The sequence below is a fragment of the Crotalus tigris genome, unplaced genomic scaffold, assembly GCF_016545835.1.
Source record: "Crotalus tigris isolate CLP2741 ecotype Arizona unplaced genomic scaffold, ASM1654583v1 scf7180000018940.2059657, whole genome shotgun sequence".
Classification (NCBI taxonomy): domain Eukaryota; kingdom Metazoa; phylum Chordata; class Lepidosauria; order Squamata; family Viperidae; genus Crotalus; species Crotalus tigris.
The window spans coordinates 517,942-537,747 of record NW_024097284.1 but is presented as its reverse complement, the minus strand read 5'-3'; the positions used below and the strand labels follow the sequence as shown (position 1 = coordinate 537,747).

At 37.1% G+C, this 19,806-nt stretch overlaps 2 protein-coding genes across 11 annotated transcripts in view; one reads left to right on the top strand and one right to left on the bottom strand.

The window, feature by feature from the left end:
• Window positions 1-31: 31 nt before the first annotated feature.
• Window positions 32-11,757, top strand: LOC120314506 (lanosterol 14-alpha demethylase). The gene is made up of 10 exons (XM_039357680.1): window positions 32-263; window positions 1,325-1,423; window positions 2,877-3,053; window positions 4,136-4,262; window positions 5,069-5,243; window positions 6,501-6,620; window positions 7,541-7,736; window positions 8,702-8,797; window positions 9,178-9,346; window positions 10,716-11,757. Exons 1-10 carry the CDS (start codon window positions 105-107, stop codon window positions 10,898-10,900), a joined length of 1,503 nt encoding a protein of 500 aa, XP_039213614.1. The 5' UTR covers window positions 32-104; the 3' UTR covers window positions 10,901-11,757.
• Window positions 11,758-12,545: 788 nt separating this feature from the next.
• AKAP9 (A-kinase anchoring protein 9) overlaps window positions 12,546-19,806 on the bottom strand; it is a 128,814-nt gene continuing 121,553 nt past the window's right edge. For all 10 annotated transcript variants that reach the window (XM_039357673.1, XM_039357667.1, XM_039357672.1 and 7 more), the window contains 5 exons: window positions 19,467-19,699; window positions 19,070-19,155; window positions 16,505-16,628; window positions 13,601-13,740; window positions 12,546-13,089 (listed from right to left, as the gene is read on the bottom strand). In XM_039357673.1, coding sequence (XP_039213607.1) covers window positions 13,046-13,089; window positions 13,601-13,740; window positions 16,505-16,628; window positions 19,070-19,155; window positions 19,467-19,699 — 627 coding nt within the window. In that variant the 3' untranslated portion in view covers window positions 12,546-13,045. The remainder of the gene's footprint in view (window positions 13,090-13,600; window positions 13,741-16,504; window positions 16,629-19,069; window positions 19,156-19,466; window positions 19,700-19,806) is intronic.

Genomic DNA, 19,806 nt, shown 5'->3' with positions numbered 1-19,806 from the left:
TCAGATGGGCAGAGATCTGCCCAGCCGCGGCGGGCTCCGCCCTAATGTGTTAGGTTCCCACTTTGTGAGAGCTGCGCGACGTATTCTCCGCGGCTGAAGGCACAATGGAACTGAGTTGGTTCGAAGCGGGTGGCTCTCTGCTGGAAAGGATCGCGGCCGGCAGTCCGCTGTCCCTGCTTTTGGCTGCTTCTGCTTTTGCCCTGAGCTTGGGCTACTTGTTCCAGCTCGGAACTCGCCAGCAGCGACAGTCTCCCAGCGGCCAGGTAAGTTGATGCATCGCCGGTACAGCCTTTTTTTGTTTAAAGGTACGGCGGAATTGGTGTGTTGTGTGCGCATGCTCCTTCCCCATATGGACTCGAGACAAGTGCTTTGGTGTGACTTGGGGTGCAAAAGGACACCAGAGCATGTGCAGGTGCGACACGCATATACAAACATTGTTTCTCTGCCCTTCGAGTTGATAATAAGAACTCCCTTTTCTTTCCAAAACAAAAAGAGCAAATATCCCTCTGAACTTTCTTTATAGAGGCCGGTGGATAGAGTGAGAGGCCACTCTTCAATGCTCCCCGATAAAGGCGGAAGCATGGACGGACTGCTTAGTTCATTGTGGCGTCTGGCCATCTGGCTCCCATTTGCTCCTCTTCACATGTATTGGGATTGTGACTTACAGAATCCTTTGCCAGTGTGGCCAGTAAGCATTGGCAAAGGTGATGAGCAATCAGGCTTTCTTCCCAATGCACAATGTCAGTTTCTATCACCTTTCAAAGATAGTTGGTTTTATAGCAACTCCAGACCTTAAAGAGTATTTTGCTATCCAATCCAAAATAAAAAGCATTTGTCCTCCATTCCTATAATGAAACATCAGAAGTGAGCATTTTTGGGCCGCTGTGTAGTGGTCATCTACTGTGAGCATCTCTGCTTAACCACAAAACTAATCGTGAAGGGGCTAGGATCATTAGTACAAGCTTTAGATTCTTAGCCAAAAGTTATGTGCCCTGAATTAAAATGCTTACTTGTTATATTGTTAAAATGAACTTATTCATTTTAAGCATCATTGGTGCACTCTTGATCTGTTCATCTAGCACTATTTTAATTTCACTTTCAGTTATATCTTCTGATTTTCTTGGGTCAATTCCATGCAATTATTTTTGTGTGCATAAAGCCTCCTCCTTAAAAATGTTATCCTCCTAGCAATCAGATCCATTATTTGTTTACTCACTTCTCATAAGACAGAGAAGCAAGAGATATCAGTCTGATTTTATGTGTACTGCTCTCTCTATAGGTATAAAATAGGGTGTTTTTTTTTCTCTCTCTTTTCTATCTGTAGAAATATCCACCTTATATTCCATCAAATATCCCTTTTCTGGGTCATGCAATTTCATTTGGAAGAAATCCTATCCAATTTTTAGAAGATGCCTATGAAAAGGTGAGCCTAATTCTTTTGCACTGCTAACGTGATAGTTCTGTAATAATTCAGCTATACCAAATATTTCAACAGTAATATTTGTTTTGGATAACTGAAAGAATTAATGAGCCCATATAACTGAATAAGGACAATAGTTTAGTTTGACAAACATAATTGCATATCCAATAAATCTAAGAGAGAAACATAAAAGCAGAGTATTGTACTTAATCTTTTCCCCATGTCATCTCCTTTCCCAGTGTCATCTTGTTAGTGGTTCCAAGATTTCATTTAGGGATGCATGTGAAATCTTACAGAAACTTACTCCTAGGTCTGTGCAAAACAAAGTGATAAAACAATATGGAGGTAACATTATTTGCTTTGCTGAAGTGAGAAGGTGGCAATTTGCCTCAATGCAAAGGTCAGGTGGCTTTGAACTACTTCAAGTCAATGTTACAGAAGGAAGCTACGCCTAGGATTCTCCTCCAGTGTTAAGTGCAAATACTTTTGGACTGAGGACTGCCTGCCATACAAGCCATCAGTCCTCATCGTAGAGGGAGATCCAGGATGGGCAACTCCACCCTGTATTCTAAACCCATCCAGTCTAGCAGAATGTTGGAGATGTTGCTTCCTTTGCAATATTGACAGGAGCCTTTGGTGATGACTAGCATATACCATTTTCCTTTTGTAACTGCTGCAGGTTGTCTTCCATTGGCATGCACTGCAGATAATGGTTGCCCAGTCTACAGGCTCACTGTCTCTGGTACATGCTGCAGGATACCCTGAAACATGTCCCAAAGTCACCTGGCTTGGAAAATCTTAGGTGCTCAATATGGGGTTCCTGGTTGAGCAAGCTTCCCTTGAAGGCCCTCTTAGCCGCTTTCTGTAATGCTCACTGAAGAAGATTCCTCTATACTACAGGATCTAAGTCAGTGTTTTTGTGAGATATGGTGCCCATGAAAGGGGAACTGTTGTGATGGATAGCAGGAAGGGTGTAGGACATTATAGAAAGAGAGAGAGGAAACAAGAAGTAAGGATATAGTCTAACAAGAATCTGTTAAGAACGTGAACATTCACCAGCAAGGAAGTTGAAGTCCACATATCTTAAAGTTAGTGAGTTTGAAAAACACTGATCCAAACTATAATTTAAGTAAAATAAGAATATGTGAAATTAGTATTTGATTGACAAGATGAAAAAGAATGAAGTAGGCACCAAATAGTCTACAAGTAGACATTTTAATTAGAGCAAGGAGCATTTTGATACTTAGCTTGGTTACTTGTCAAGTTGGGGGAACCCTTCCAGTTACTTATGCATGATTAATTAATTGAGGAGGTAGTGTTGAGCATCACTATTTGATCATGTTTTTTTGTCACATGTATTTTATGTATTTATATTGTCACTCTCATGCAATTATGCTAAAAATGCCATTTTTCTTTGTTTTTGTTATTTTCTAACTACTCAATTTTTTCCTTGCAGTATGGGCCTGTATTTAGCTTCACTATGGTGGGAAAGACCTTCACCTATCTCCTGGGCAGTGATGCATCTGCTCTATTGTTCAATAGTAAAAACGAAGAGCTGAATGCAGAAGAAGTGTATTCAAAACTAACTACTCCTGTTTTTGGCAAGGGAGTAGCTTATGATGTACCCAATGCAGTATGTATATTGTTACATGAATTATTAGTTTAGTTAGATTTCAGTACTGAATCATATAAATAGAATGTAAAAACTGACATAACAGATTAGGTTTAATTATAAAAGAACATTTCTCTTAATGATCTCTGATTATAAAAGTGTACTGTTGACAAAGAGCTCCATTTGGAAAAAAATTAGTAACTAGGCTGGATTTGTGATGAGAGTGCAGCTTTCATCTTCTGACTGCCCGTTCAAGGGCATAGCTTATACCCATGGTGGCGAACGCAGAGCCCTCTCTGTGGACACGCGCGCCATCACCCCAGTCCTAGGCTTCAGCTGGGTTTTATAAAACCTTTTCGCTTTAGGCCTCTGCCAATCAATTTCAACTTCTCGCGGGAAAAAAAAAATCTTGCAAAGTTGGAATTGATTGATTGAACTTTTTAGTCCCACCCAGTCTGCTGTTACCACTCAGCCACCCAATTGGTCACACCCACCCAATGGGCCACGCCCACCTGTCACGTGATGATACATAAGTGGGTTTGGGGTTGCAGTTTGGGGACTCGGTCTCTAAAAGGTTCGCCATCACTGGCTTATATCTTCAATTAAAGTAATGGGATATTTGGATGATTTTGAGGGATGAGTGGAAGAGATGCAATTTAGGATTCAATCAAATGAGAGAGAGGAGCCCAAAGCAGCTTAATAGTTAGAAAAAGAAACTTAGAAAGGACCCGTCTAATAGATCAGGCAGTTAAAAAATAGTGGAAGGAATTTTGTATCTTCAAACTTGTAAGATTCTGATAAGGTAGCCTTACAATAAAGTAGAGTGAGTTTATTGAGCCATGTTTCCAGTTTGATTTACCTGGGAAGGGTGACAAATGTTTGTTATTTGCCAGAGCAGTATATCAAGAAAATTTAGCCTTGAAAAAAGATAAAGAGCATTAATTTCATTGATCTTTCTTTGTTTTGGGACTTTGCAATACAGAACAAATTCTAGCTTGTTATTCTGGGAATCTAGATTCTAGTGCCCTGGAAGATACCGTTTGAGGAAGGCTGGTATAAGCAAAGTATTTTGTTTTGAAATTAATATTCTTTTTATTTTTAAGGTATTTTTGGAACAGAAGAAGATGCTAAAAACTGGTCTGAACATAAGTCAATTTAAAAATCATATACCAATAATTGAGAAAGAGACTATAGAATACTTTAAAAGTTGGGGAGATGAAGGAAAAAGAAGTAAGTAACACAATTTGAAAAGATTTACATTTGGACTATAAGATTTACTATGCTCAAACCAAGGAAGGCAGATGTGCTATCTTATGTAGAAAATATATGCCATGCCAAAAAAACCCACCTCAGTGATAATTTTAATAATTATACCAATTCCAAACCCCAGGAAATTCTGGTAGTTGTTTTCTTGCTGCATTATTTGTGGGAGATGATACTAGTGGTCTTGTGGAAACTTGATAATTCAGTTGAGATCATGTGACTAGGAGATGGAACTTATGTGTATAAATTTGACAAATACAAATTAATAAATAAATGTATTATCTGCTTTTTGATGGCTGTTCATGGCTTATACGAGGGCTGGTCCTGAATGCTATTGAGCTTCTGCACTATTGTGTGATTGAGTGTGAAGGTTTTGGATTGGCCCTTGGCATTCTCTATTAGATAGAATGCAGACTTTGGCTGAAGGAGTTTGCCTATGATGTTTTCGGTTTCAGTGTACATTATTTACTTTATTGATCTTATCAGAACTAAAGTGCAAGTTTCAGTGGTGATAAAGTTTTTTTTGGGGGGGGGGATGGCTATTCTTTGATAATGAAGGATGGACAAGGGAAAAAAAAATCAACTTATCCCTTCTCTCCCCATCCTCTGCACTGCTCCAAAACATCTTTTTTCTTTCTATCTCAAAATACCTACCAAGGAATCATCAAAAACATTTAGATTGATCTTTTTGTGTTCCTCTTAATTTTTCTAATTTTAAAAGTGGACTGGAAATAGTAACACTATTTTTTTTAAATCCTTGTTAAATTTCACAGATTTATTTGAAGCACTTTCAGAACTAATCATTTTGACTGCAAGCCATTGTTTACATGGGAAGGAAATAAGAAGCATTCTCAATGAGAAAGTAGCACAGCTCTATGCTGATTTGGACGGGGGATTTAGTCATGCTGCATGGCTCTTACCAGGGTGGATACCTTTGCCCAGCTTCAGGTATTTAACAGCTTGATCAGCCAAGAATAGTATTAATCAAATGTAATGGTAGGTGGGAATGACCTTGAAGACAGGATGAACAGCTATAGCTTATTCAGTGGTCTGATAAATGAAATTTGAGATCAAAGGAGGAGAAATGAGAAAAATGTCTCAGAAGGGAGACCCTCGCATGAAATTAAAAGAGTAAAAGTGAGGGATGGGAGGACTATTTTCAGACTTGCAATAAGTTTGTTAATGCTGCGATAAAAATAAGAGCTAGTAATCCTGGTTACTGGTTTGTGATGAGATTGTCTTGTAAGGCTAACACTTATTACTATTTTTTAAAATCATTAACATGTTACGGGTTTTCTGGAAATAACAGAAAAGAGATAATCTCTCTTTATGCCCAGCATTATCCACTGAACTTCACCACAGAATCCAATCTTCCCTAGTTGAATTGCAAATTGCTTTCAGTTTTGCCCCATCAAATCCTAGAAACTTGTTTTTCAAGTATCATATATACTCACAGATAAGCTCATCTGTGGAGGGGGCGTGGTTTCATGTACTCCCTACATCCCGTGGATGGGGCTTTGTTTGCGTGGCCCAGTATCTGGCAAGCCGCAGCCCAGTGTCAGTCCACGGACCGGGATTGGGGACCCCTGATCTAGAGCAAACATTAGATGCAACTGAGTAATAGAAAGAGCAGCTAAAATGTATAGAAACCTTCAGAAAAAGCAATTTGATGAGATGTTGTTTTTTAAAAAATAATCCCTTTTTTCCCATATATAATTCAAGGGTGCAAACATACTTAACATTCCTTCCTCCTCTTATTTTCTGTGACGTGGACTGGGCTTAGAATGACTGGCCTAGCCAATTTTGATGCCTAAGGCAGGGCTAGAACTCAGTCTCCTGATTTCTAGGCCAGCAACTTAACCAAAAACTGATTCTCAAAAAACTGGTTTGGTTTTATTTGGCCTGCTTATGTTTATTGTAAGTTACAGAGTGCAGGCGATGACTTCAAATGCCAAATGAAGTGTACTGGGTCAGTTCTTTAAATGCAAAAGAAAAACAATTCTGAACCAAGTTGGGAATTGCAGACTGCGCAGTGGATTGCTTTCAGTAAGTTGTCAGGTTTTGGCAATGCACTACAATAGCTCTTTTTATAATTGGACATATCTTTTGTCTAGGGCTAAAAAAATAACTTAAGGGGCAATTAAACATTCAAAAATATCTGCAAAATCCAAGTCTTTCATTTTTACAACTTGCTTTTAATTTTAGATGCAGAGATAGAGCCCATTATAAAGTAAAATCTATTTTCTATGAAGTAATTCAGAAACGAAGACAGTCTTCTACGAGAGAAGATGACATGTTGCAAACACTACTGGATGTTACTTACAAGTATGTGAAATATTTATAGCACTTGGATAAGGATTACTATAATCCTAATGGGAATAAAAACAGAACTGTGTAAAAATTTGTTCAATAGATCAGAAATCAGGATAAGATTCAGAAGTTTAATTTATAAAATGCAAGAACAATTTTGAAATGTAGTTTGTTGTGCAGGAGAAGAAAGCAGCATTGAATTGAAAACAGAAAAGTTAATAATCTCTAATACATTTAATTTTCAGTGAGAAAACTATTATGTGGTGGGGAATCACAGATACCATAAGAAATTTGCGGGGACTTAGCAGTGTACAGTGCTTTATTCAAGAAACCATTGTTAAATCAGATTAGTCTCAGCTCCGCAAGTATTAAACTGTGACTACTTGTCCCATCAAGTGCAGACAATACATAATAATACAGATTTTAAACCTATACTACTATCATCTCTCATCACTAGCATATTGTCTAAATCTGATAGAAGTTGAATTTAGAGAACCACGCATGGCCCACCCCTGCCGTAAAGTATTTATCTTATAAATTCAGGAATTATTTGTTGCTAGGAGCCAGATTTCTATAAAAGGCAAACTTTGATCCTTGCTGAAAAATTTTGAAAAGATTTTCTGTATAGGCATAGTAGTACGTAGAAGCTTTATTGTAAAATGATATTTAAATAAAGCAATGTTTAGAAAGACTTGTTAAGACATTTAGGAAGAAGACTGTTATGTCTTATTACTCTTAGTCCTGTATTTTAAATTTGTAAGCTCCTTAAGTTGAAATGGCAATATAGAAATGGCAAGACAAATACTTTATTAATACTGACATCTATGCTAAAATTCTATATTGTAAAATATTGTGGATTTTTGTCAAGAGGATTGACAAAAAAATTGGGGATTGTCCTTCTCATTCTGGTGTGCTATCTATGTCTTGAAATTCAGAGACGGACGACCGCTAACAGATGATGAAATTAGTGGGCTGCTTATTGGATTGCTCTTAGCAGGCCAGCATACATCTTCAACTACCAGCACTTGGCTTGGCTTCTTTTTGGCTAGAGACAAATCAGTACAGGAACAGTGTTATGAGGAACAAAAAACTGTATGTGGAGAAGATTTTCCTCCCTTGACCTATGATCAGGTTTGTAGGCCTGTTCCTCCTTTTTAACTTACCAATATAGTCTTTAAATCTGTATGTGGCATGAGAACAAATCTGCATTAGTGAGATAATATGCTATTCTAAACCTGCAAGGTTTTTTGCATGTGGATATTAAAAGAAAAATGCATTTAACAAAAAACTCCTGTGTCAACGCTGCTAACATCAGATGTTCTTGCTTTGACAACAGATGGAAATGCAGCCATTTTACTCTTTCGCTTGTAGAGCTAATTGATGCTGGGAGGGGGGATGTGGATGAGAGTCCAGTTAGTCATAACAATAATAACTCAGCCAAAGATTTGGCGGGCTGGAGAGCTAGGGAGAAAGCCTGTGCTTCAAACTAATTGGGGAATGTGATTTATGACTGTTAATTGGAGGAGGGAATTGTGCTTTGCTACTTTGTGCCCAGGGGAGAGGAATTCAGTTTTTGGCTTTAACTATGTAGTGCCGATACGTTGTTTCTCGAATAAAAGATTCTTTAACGTGAACAATGCCTCAAAGTTCTTTTGAAGAGTTTATCTGTCGGAATCATGACATTCTGTATGACACAGTTTCTGAAAGTACTTTTGCTTTGCAGGTGATCGTTTATACTTTTAACCTGAAAATGGATGTCCAGTGCTTTCTTTCTTTTTTCTTTTCTTACTTTCTCTCTTTCTCTTTCTTTCTTTCGTCTGTAGAGTTGCAGTAAATATGTGCGAAGTATGTCTATCTAGTTTTGTATATTACTATCAATACTAACAACTTATTTCTATTTCTTTGCTTGTGAGTAAATTCTTCTAAATGTATTTTTAACTCATTAGTATGTATTATCTTCATACTTGTATCAAAGCTGATGGCTCAATAAATCTATTTGCAATATCAACTACAAGTACATGAAATTATAGCCTATAATTATATACATTTAGAAACCTTTCTGAATATAAAAAATTGTAAATAAACTTTTTTTTTAGCTCAAGGATTTGAATTTATTGGATTGTTGCTTGAAAGAAACATTAAGGCTTAGACCACCTATAATGACCATGATGAGGATGGCTAAAACTCCCCAAGTAAGTTTTGTTGCAATACTGAACTAGATAATGTTATCAATGCAAAAATGTGAGGTTTATATATATCGTAGTAGTTTGCCCTTCCAGTATTGGTGGGTGTGCATTTCTCTTTGGCAGTTCCTTGATTAGGCTGTTGTTTTTCTATTTAATTGTTTGTCAGGTCTTAATCCTGCTTATCTGAGTGTTGATTGCTGGAGAGGATGAATTGTTTTTTGTTTGTTTCCTTAGCTTTTTTATTGTTTCTTTGGAATGGTGTATGAATGTAGTCTATCTCTATGTGTCTATTGATAGTTGGTGTGTCTGAATCACAACTCCTAATGTATCTCCTTAGTAATTTAGGCATCAATAAATTTTACTTTTATATTCTCTTTTGTGTTTAGACTATTGCTGGTTATACAATTCCACCTGGTCATCAAGTTTGTGTATCTCCTACTATTAATCACACACTTAAAGACTGTTGGGTGGAAAATGTAAAGTTCAAACCAGACCGGTACCTTCAAGATAATCCTGCAGCTGCAGAAAAGTTTGCATTTGTGCCATTTGGTGCTGGTAAGTTTATTTATTACATCCCTGTATGTCCAATTTTATTGCTAAGAATGGTTGCTTGCAATGTATCCTGGGAGCTGTCTAGAATTAGGTGGTATTATTCCCCCCACCGCACCCCAAAAGGAGCAAAACAACCCATGATTTGAACTTCCCATAAACTGGAGCGATTGGGGCAGAACATTCATTGTTAGGAAAAAAAATTACCATGTCCAAAGTATAGTCATTAGTACTAATGTGTCAAGTATTTAAATTTTCTTTACAAATTCAAACAGTGCTATTTTAAAAAAGTCCTGTTGAACTCAGTGATGTAAATACTTCCATTATTTGGCTTAGTTAAATAGAGAGTATGAAGGAGAGGCGGCCTTCCAGTCTAATTAGTTTCAACTGCCTGTGCAACTCTTAACAACCAGAACCAATCCTGGAGATTTCCCTCATTCCCAATAAGCCTGTGTTTCTTTGTACCCACATACACGGACACATATTTATTCAAACTCACTGGCCTAAAGCTACTCCCAAAAAATTCAGGGTGAGAAAAAAAAATCAAGATTAAATTGAATTAGATGCCTAGTGTGTAAGTTTTTTTATTTATAAAACTGATTTCTGCATATTCCCTCCAATAACAATGCAAAAAAAAAAAAAGCATCTGGAGAAGGCTATCCTGGGAAAAGGGAGAACAACATTAGATAGGGATGCAATATGAGAAAGCAATAACTGGAAAGGAAAAGAGGAACTCTTTTCTGGGATTTCAAAAAGGATTAATATTCATTCTGTAGAGAAGAGGAGGTTGTTTTTTTTAACCTTATTATAACATCAGAATGCATATACAAGTAGTCCTCGACTTACAACAGTTCATTTAGTGACTGTTTGAAGTTATAACGACACTGAAAGTGTTTTTCACACTTATGACCATTGCAGCATCCCCTCACAAGATCAAAATTCAGATGCTTGGCAACTGACTCATATTTATGATGGTCGCAGTATCCCAGAATCATGCGATCATCTTTTGCCACTTAACAACTGTACCAAGAAAGGTTATAAAAGGGGGCAAAACTAACATAGCAAATGTCCTGCTTAGCAACCGAAATTTTGGGCTCAGTTGTGTTCATAAATCGAGGACTACCTGTATAGAAGATGAGTGTATGCTCTCCACCCATGAATTTCACATAATTTCTCTAGAATCTTTGAGGCAGAAGCTGCACTTTCTTTTTGGTACATTGCTCCTTCTAGGATCATTCATGGGAGTGGATGTGAGAGTGCGTGGATAGTTTTCTGTTTGTATTTTATTTATAAATAATTAAAATTCTGTTTTCAAAGTAGGCTAAATGGAAACAATGTTTAATAATGGAAATTCAATGTGCTTTTTTCTTTTTAGGTCGTCATCGCTGCATTGGAGAGAACTTTGCATATATTCAGATTAAGACAATTTGGTCAACTCTTTTGCGTTTATATGAATTTGACTTAGTGAATGGATACTTTCCTGCCATAAATTATACAACTATGATCCACACACCTACTAACCCATTAATTATATATAAAAGGAGATCACCAAATAAATGAGATATATACATTGTAAAGGAGCTCTTCTAGCACAGCTAAAGAAGCTAATAGTTGCCTGTAATTTGTGCAGAAAAATTGAAATTTTGTGTTAAAGTTTGCCCTTTTTTATTTCATGTTTCAATAACTTGAATGTATTTGAGTTAATTTTTCTTTTTTAGTGAAAGCTCTTACTAAACTTAATTTGGAAGGCTCAAAGATAACAAATGGATAAAAAGAGACTGTTCAGGAACATAAGATGGCATAATTTAAACATGGAAAAAAACCCATAATGGTATCAATGAATATTTAGAATTTCAATTTCAGGTTTCTATAACTTTGTAGATATTGGCATAGTAAATTTTTGTATGATTAACAAGACTCCTTCTTGCAAAGCTGCTATTAACATGCTTATCAGAAGTGACATTATTTCATCTAAAATAAAATTTGAATAGTTTTTTAAAAGCAATTTAAAATCATTGGGGAAAATCAAATCTTCCTTTTATCTTAATGACTGTGACTACTAATGCCTAATAAGTTAATATAAAGCAAGGTCTCTTCCAAGTACCATATGAAATATTTGCTATTACAATATGGCAACTCTCTAAGAAGGATATTGCAATAAAACCTGCAAGATTTTAAAAATAATTTGTTAAAATGATGAGGTATTTGTAGCTCTTTTACAGAAACTAGGAACATTCAGTCATTGCGGGGTGATTAGGAATATTAATTTGTTAAAGTGGTTAGAGATATTAGTAGTTCTGCAGAAACTTGAAATATTTAATCATTGTTATGTAACTAGGAATGTGGAAGTGGAAAAATGTTGTCATTTAATTATTTGATCTTCAGTAATGTTATTAATTAAATAGAATGAAAACTGACTAGTAGTGTATAACATTTGTCATATATCATCATGCATTGTAAACAGGTGGATTTTTAGTATTTCAGTCTGATTCATCCCCTTTTTACTATTCTAATGGAATATATATTCCAGTGATGGTGAATCTTTTAGAGACCGAGTGCTCACAAACTGGCCTGCCCCCTGCTCCGCCCGCCTGCAGGGCCACTCCACAGATCACCCAGGCAGCCTTGCAGCGCCATGGCCACGTCCTCTGCCTGCACCCTGCAGCATCATCTCCACGACATGGGAGAGGGCAAGGTCTTGCCCCTGCTTGGCTGCGCTGCTCCGTGTGGGTCGTGCCTGGGGGAGCCTCTCCGGGCAGACTGCTGGTGAGGGGGGTTGCAGATGAGGCAGGGCTGGGGTAAAGGCGTGCCTGCCCACAGAAGGGGCTCTGAGTGCCACCTTTGGCACGCATGCCATAGGTTTGCCACTACTGATGTATTCTATATTATTAGAATAGATAGAATTAGAGTATATAAATTATGTGTGTGTGTGTGTGTGAATATATTAGAATATTCATATGAAAACACATCAGAGTTCTTTATCCATTTAAATGCTATCATTTGCTATTTTGTGGCAACAAGCTTCTGTTAGCTTGGGTCTACTGTATTTATAGCCCTAAGAAACCTATCCTGAAGCTGAGTTATTGTTGTGAAGGACGGATCAATGGAGATGTCAATACAAATAATTATTTTCAAGCTTTTAAAACATTTTCATTATTTAAAATCAGAACACAAAAGTCTATTTTAAAATAGTTTCAGACACATATTAAAATGATGAAATCATCTTTATTTCAGCACTTTGACAAAATAAGCAGAAATTTCAAAAGTTCTACCTGTACAAAAATAGGTCTTTAGAAGTGATATTTCTCTCTGCGATGCACTAGCAAATAGAATAAAATTGTGAAAAGTCCTTCACTTAGACCTTATTGGGGGAAAAAGTTGTGCTCCTATGCATTCTGTAACCTCAATACTTAAAACATTTCATCCCTCTCACCCATTTGATAAATACACACTTCAATAATTTAAGTGTTTAAATTAGCATTCCACAAATATACATGAGATTTAATAATCAGGCTCAAACAACCATAAAGAGTGCCTATATACATAAGTTCTAATCTTTGTGTGCTGCAAGCAAGGTGAACTGCATACAATCATTGAACTGTGTTCATGTTGGTCCCACAACACTGTACAAAAGCACAGCAGCCAAATAATTTGCAGAAGGCATTTCATTTGATGTTACTATCGGTGGCAAAAATATTTCAAGGATTATCTTCGGAGAGCAGAATGCAGCTGAGTTTGTGAAGCAGATGCTGTGGGGCAAAAAGACAAATATTCAGAATCTTGTACGATCAACATAACCAGCGAAAGCAGCAATACAGGTAGTCCTCAACTTACGATCACAAATTTAGCCCAACATTTCTGTTGCTAAGTAAGACAGTTAAGTTTGCCCTATTTTATGACCTTTCTTGCCATAGTTATTAAGTGAATCACTGCAGTTAAATTAGTAACATGGTTGTTAAGTGAATCTGGCTTCCCATTGACTTTGCTTGCCAGAAGGTCTTAAAAGGTGATCACATGACGGGGACACTGCAACCATCATAACATGAATCAGTTGCCAAGCATCGAAATTTTGATCATATGACCATGGGGAAGCTACAACAGTTGTAAGTGTGAAAAATGATCAAGTCACTTTTTTCAGTGCTGTTGTAACTTCGAACAGTCCCTAAATAAACTGCTGTAACTCAAGGACTACATGTACTATAGTAGAACAATGTGAGTCATAAACCAGGAAACAGCAACTAAAAGAACAATGATATCTACCTGGCTGTACGTTGCCAAGTCGTCTCTGTAGGGACTCCAGACGATTAATATAATCTGTTAAAGCTCTATCAGGATCATAATTCTGCAGCTGAGAACATGCAAGGGAAACTGGGCTGAAATCAGTATGGATGCCCTGATACCTTAGATATAAAATAGAAACAGATAAAAATGTTAATCAAACAGACTGTTGTAAAATAACTGACAGTTTACCAATACTGAAAATAACCCAATTTCCTAGATATTAGGAAAGTGAATACATTGTATACTGTAATGCTCTGAAGTCACACAATCTATCAATTTAAACCTACCAGGTATTTTTCCTGTCTATTAACTTTAAACAAACCCTTACTTGGCATCACTGATATACATCTTTAAAAAGAGCTTTGCAATTAAAGATTCAACAAAAAAAAATGGAGGCAGGTTACTTTAAAAAGTAGTCTACAATTATTTCAGTTGCACTTGATATACATATTATTTGAAGTTCTTCAATCTACTTGTTGATTAGCCACAGAGATTTTCAACTGATATACTAACAACGTAAAAGTTTCCCTGTCAGTCATGTCTAACTCTCTAGGGCAGTGGTTCTCAACCTGTGCGTCGGGACCCCATTTTGGGTCGAATGACCATTTCACGGGGGTCGCCAAACAAGACAGTCCGCCATTTTTTTCCCCTTTTCCTTAGCTGTGCTACTCCCTTTTATTCTATTGGCTTTTGAAAGCCAATAGAATAGACCAGGGGTAGGCAACCCAAAACACTCAAAGAGCCACTTGAACCCGTTTCCCACCAAAAACAAAACACCGGGAGCCGCAAAACCCTTTTGATATCTAAAATGAAGATAATACTGCATATATCCTTTTTTATCTTTATTATAGGTGTGTGTGTGTGTGTGTGTGTGTGTGTGTGTGAGAGAGAGAGAGAGAGAGAGAGAGTGTTTGTGTATGTGTATGTGTATACACACACACACACACACACATTAAAAATAAAAGTAAAAATATGACTCTTGGGAATATCCATACTATTAAAACAATGATCACCGAGAGAATGCTTTAAGAGAATAAAATTACATACACACACAGGTAAAAAAAGGATATATGCAGTGTTATCTTCATTTTAGATGTCAAAAGGGTCTCTCTGTGTCTCTCTCCCTCCCTGCCCTTGGTCTGCCACTCCTCTTCCCCCACTCTCTTTCTTTCTCTCTTTCCTCTCTCTCTTTCCCCCTCCCTCTCTCTCTCTCTCTTTCTCTCTCTCTCTTTCTCCCCCCCCCCCATCTGCTGCTCACCTGGCAAGCTTCAAGTTGTTCTCCAACAATCTCAGGGATAGGCAACCTCGTCTCTTTTATGACTCATGGACTTCAACTCCCAGAATTCCTGAGTCAGCCTAGCTGGGCTAGCTAGCTCTCTCCTGCCCTTCCTGCTTCCTGCAGAGACGCAGCAAAGGGAGGAGCTCCGCCCAGTAAGCTTTTCAGCTCCTCAGAGAACACTGTGAGTGCACTCTCTTTTACACATACACACACACACACACACACACACACACACAAAACACACACACACACACAAACACACAGAGAGAGAGAGAGAGAGAGAGAGAGAGAAGCAGGGAATCGCAATTGCCTCTCTCTGTCTCTGTCTCTCTCTGCAAAGGCAGAGGAGGCTGGGAGCCACAGGGGAAGGCTCAAAGAGCCGCATGCGGCTCCGGAGCCGCAGGTTGCCGACCTGTGGAATAGACTCTCTTGAATAGAGTCTAATTCTATTGGCTTTCAAAAGCCAATAGGAATTGTCCAGGCTGTCTCTGCCCTGCTGAGCCCGCCAAAAGTCCTATTCTGCAAACGGTGCTGCACCAGTTGAGTAGTCCTCGACTTACAACCGGTTGAGTAGTCCTCGACTTATGACCGGTTGGGGGGTCGCGGCATTAAAAAGGTTGAGAACCACTGCTCTAGGGCATGGTGCTTATCTTTGTTTCTTGGCTGATATAGCCAGTATTGTCCAAAGACAATTTTGGTGGTCATCTGGCCAGCATGGCTATACACCAAAGCCATATAGAATGTTGTTTCCTTCCCACTGAAGTGGTACCTATTAATCTACTTGAATTTGCATGCTTTTAAACTGCTAAGTGGGCAGGAGCTGGGGCAAATAATGGGAACTTATCCCATTGTGCAGAGCTTAGGTCTTGAACCAGGCTGTCAGTGCTCTAGCTGACAAGCTCAGAGTCTTTAACCACTGAGCTATCGCATCCCTAAAATACCCCAACATAACATCTCCATAGTTTAGTACTATTCACTTAATATATTTTGTCAAGATAGTATTATTTTAAAAGGTTTCCAATATTTAAAAATACTCCAAATAACTAATGCTTCTGATGAAAGGGTTTCTCTACATAGGCAAAACAAAGAGTTGTGCTGATTTAGTTCCTTGGTTGCAGCTCCTTTTGCTGAGTTTTTATATTTCTATGAAGAGTTCCCCAATCTTCAGAAACTACTTTTAATAACGCAAAATAAGATAAAGTTGGAGAAGTTTATAGCATACAAGAATTCTCCCACTATAAATTAATGGAATAGTAGAATATTTGGTCCAATCCAGCACAGGCCTGATATGTATATGGTCTGTAATGGTTTCATAATATAGTTGGGAAAAAGGATACACCTTTTAAGTTCAAGTTGCAAAAATTACTTCACAAAACAATAAAAACTACCATTGAATACTATGATGAGTTACAAAGATTCACATCAAAACATTTCTAGTATTCAGTTTCCAGAGTCAAGTATGTGTATCTGGAGAGCTAATAAAACAATAATCATATCAAACAATAATTGTTTTGTCAACAGCATTTCATATTCAGAAGGTGTGTATATGCTCTTTGAAATGCAGGCAATATATCAATATAAATGCAGCATATATCAATATTTACCTATGCTGATAAGAAAAAGGAGATCTGAGAGATTCCAGTTCTGATCTGGATCTATAAGAAGCAGGTCTCTGTTCTCCACAGAGTTCCAGACTACCAGAAAATGAATCAGACCGTAACTCGTTACCTACACAAAATACAAAAATAAGCTTATTTTAGAACTCAGGCAGTTTTCTTTAATATTTGGCAGACTAAATCATAAACTATACTGTCTTCATGTATGATGAAGACATGAGAAGTTTTAGGACACCAGTAAAATATGTATTTGTTTAATAACCAACAACTGAAAGCAGAATTGAAGTGCAATATCTAGGCTTTTCTTTGGCTTAAGAGTCAAAAAACAGTCTGACAACTTCTCAGTTTTTTTTGGGGGGGGGAAGCTTCTGGCATAGATACAAGAATAATGAGAGTACAAGATTTTATTAAGTCATGCCTTCAATGATTACTACTGTTAGCCAAATATATGTTTTGAAATTTCTTTAGCATTTTGGAAAGAATAAACATAGATAACTTTTAACCAAGTAGCAATAGTTATTATTTTTATAACCATACAATATAGAACAATAAATATTATAAAATTCAATTAACATTAATTAAAACTGAGTCTTAAATACTTGCTATTTCCTGGTGAAATTACCTCTGGGTAATACTATATGAAACAAGGAATATGTGGTTATATTTCATTCTTCTTGTTCAGAAGAGATCTGAAACTGAACCTTACAAAAGGTATCATGTTCTTATATACAGGTAGTCCTTGACGTACGACCACAATTAAGCCCAACGTTTCTGTTGCCAAGTGAGACATTTGTTAAGTGAATTTTTCTCCATTTTACGAACTTTCTTGCCATAGGTGTTAAGTGAATCGGTGTAGTTGTTAACTTAGTAATATGGTTGTTAAATGAATCTGACTTCCCACTGACTTTGCTTGATGGAAGGTCACAAAAGGTGATCACATGACCCTGGGACATTGCAACCATCATAAATACATGCTAGTTGTCAAGCATCTGAATTTTGATCACATGACCAGGGTGATACTGCAATGGTAGTAAGTGTGAAAAACAGTCATGTCACTTTTTTCAATGCCATTCTAACTTCGAACAGTCACTAAACAAACTGTTGTAAGTTGAGGACTACCTGTACTGAAATTGAATGGCCACAGGCAAATGCTAATTGCCCAATGAATGCATTGTTTAGATCAGTGGTTCTCAACCTTTTTAATGCCGCGACCCCCCAACCGGTCGTAAGTCGAGGACTACTCAACTGGTGCAGCACCGTTTACAGAATGGGACTTTTGGCGGGCTCAGCAGGGCAGAGACAGCCTGGACAATTCCTATTGGCTTTTGAAAGCCAATAGAATTAGACTCTATTCAAAAGAGTCTATTCTACTGGCTTTCAAAAGCCAATAGAATAAAAGGGAGTAGCACAGCTAAGGAAAAGGGGGAAAAAATGGTGGACTGCGTTGTTTGGCGACCTCCATGAAATGGTTGTTCGACCCCAAATGGGGTCCCGACCCACAGGTTGAGAACCACTGGTTTAGATATTTATATATTTCTTTTAATTCTCTAATAATCCTTGGGAAGCATCTATTAGATTGTGCTAAGTTAAGTTATACATGGAACAAGGTAATAGATATTTCCACAAAATTCTTAAGAGAAGTAACACAAATTTATAAGTATTTACATAATTTAAACAGGAAGGAAGGTTGTTAACTTTTGCCTTCATGATAGTTGGTGATCAGCTGTAGACACTCCTCTCTATAAAACACATATGCAATACATAATATATAATATATGTTGCTAAGTTCAGTTCTAGATCTGCTTTGTAAAAACTAGTAATATGACTAGCAAATATTCATTGTCTCACATGTTGTCATTCTTGTCATTTCACCAAAGTTTTTCAAAAAATTGTTGCCGGGCTTTATTTTTGTTTTTCTGTACAAGGCAATTAATAAATTGACCAGTTTATAATGGAAATTATAATCAGTTGAGATGTAAAGTTTTGTTGTTAGTCTGACCCATCGCGACCCCATGGACAACGTTCCTTCAGGCCTTCCTGTCCTCTACCATTTAAGTTCAATTTAAGTTATCAAAATCCAAAACCAGGTTCAATATAAAAATCTAAATTATAAGATCCCAGATTGATGGCTGCCACATCACCTGTCTTTAAATCTATTATTCTGTTTCTGGAATGAGATCCAACAGATCGCAACCATCTTCTTCGTGACACTGTTATTTTAATCTCCAAGCCTAAATATTCCTAGCTTTTTTGATCTCTCTTCAGAGAAGAGATTAAAAAATGCTTGTTTCAAAAGACAAACATCATTTTATCCTCTTCTCTCAAAAGGTTGATTACAATATAATTGGCACTACAGTCAATTATAATGTTATGTGATGAGACTGAACAGATAAAAACCAGTAAATTAAAAAAAAGTTTATATTATTGCATTCTATATATTGCACACATACTTTTCACTGGATGACAACTTTTCTGGAAGAGGAAGGAAGAAAGGCAGAAGATAGGCACATAGTTCTCTATACTATAAGGTCTGACTTCAATTGAAATATTTACCTGTGTTCTGGCTATAACCATCTCTGTTGATGCCAATTAAATGATAACCAGTAACTCGTTTCCACCTTCTAACTAGGAACTTCATTCTGCATTTATAATAAAGGGAAATATGTTGTAACATTTAGGACATTTGATATGAAAAATTGAATCAATCCAAATAAATAACACATTTCATGTCTATATACGAGAAATTATTGCTAGACATAATCAATTTCTTAATTTACTATCTCCTTACTTGCTTTCTAAATATTATCTATGTACTTTCGATAATAGTTTTCTAGATAGAAGGCTTAGTATTTAATTAAATACCTTATTTTCACCTTTTTATCACTTTACATATATAACCAGATATATCACGTTTTTTATTAAAGAAAGAATTGAATCTTTTATGTCTTACCTTGAAATTGCAATTAGCACTCTAACAGCTGAACGAAACCGTGTAAAACTTTTTGAATGATGTGTAATGACCTCCAGTTGCGTGTAGGAAGGCTGCCCGCCCATTCTTGCAATAAGAGTTAAAGTGGCTTCTTCACACTCCTGAAACCCACCCAGTAAGAGCAGCAAATATTTCTTCTGATAAATGAGAGCCTTCCGGAAGCTCTCTGCTCTCAGGTATCTTCCATAAACTCTCTAAAATAGAAATTAAATACAGTGAGAAATTACACATTGTGAAGTGCTACATGCAATCATGCAGTGGAACAATTTGCCTCCAGAAGAGGTGAATGCTCCAACACTGG

Excerpts from the sequence above, each read along its gene's own strand:
- LOC120314506 (XM_039357680.1), top strand. The coding sequence starts at position 105 with ATGGAACTGAGTTGGTTCGAAGCGGGTGGCTCTCTGCTGGAAAGGATC. Across the intron at positions 1,424-2,876 it reads TAGAAGATGCCTATGAAAAG|TATGGGCCTGTATTTAGCTT; the intron begins GTGAGCCTAATT and ends TTTTCCTTGCAG. Across the intron at positions 8,798-9,177 it reads GGATGGCTAAAACTCCCCAA|ACTATTGCTGGTTATACAAT; the intron begins GTAAGTTTTGTT and ends TTTTGTGTTTAG.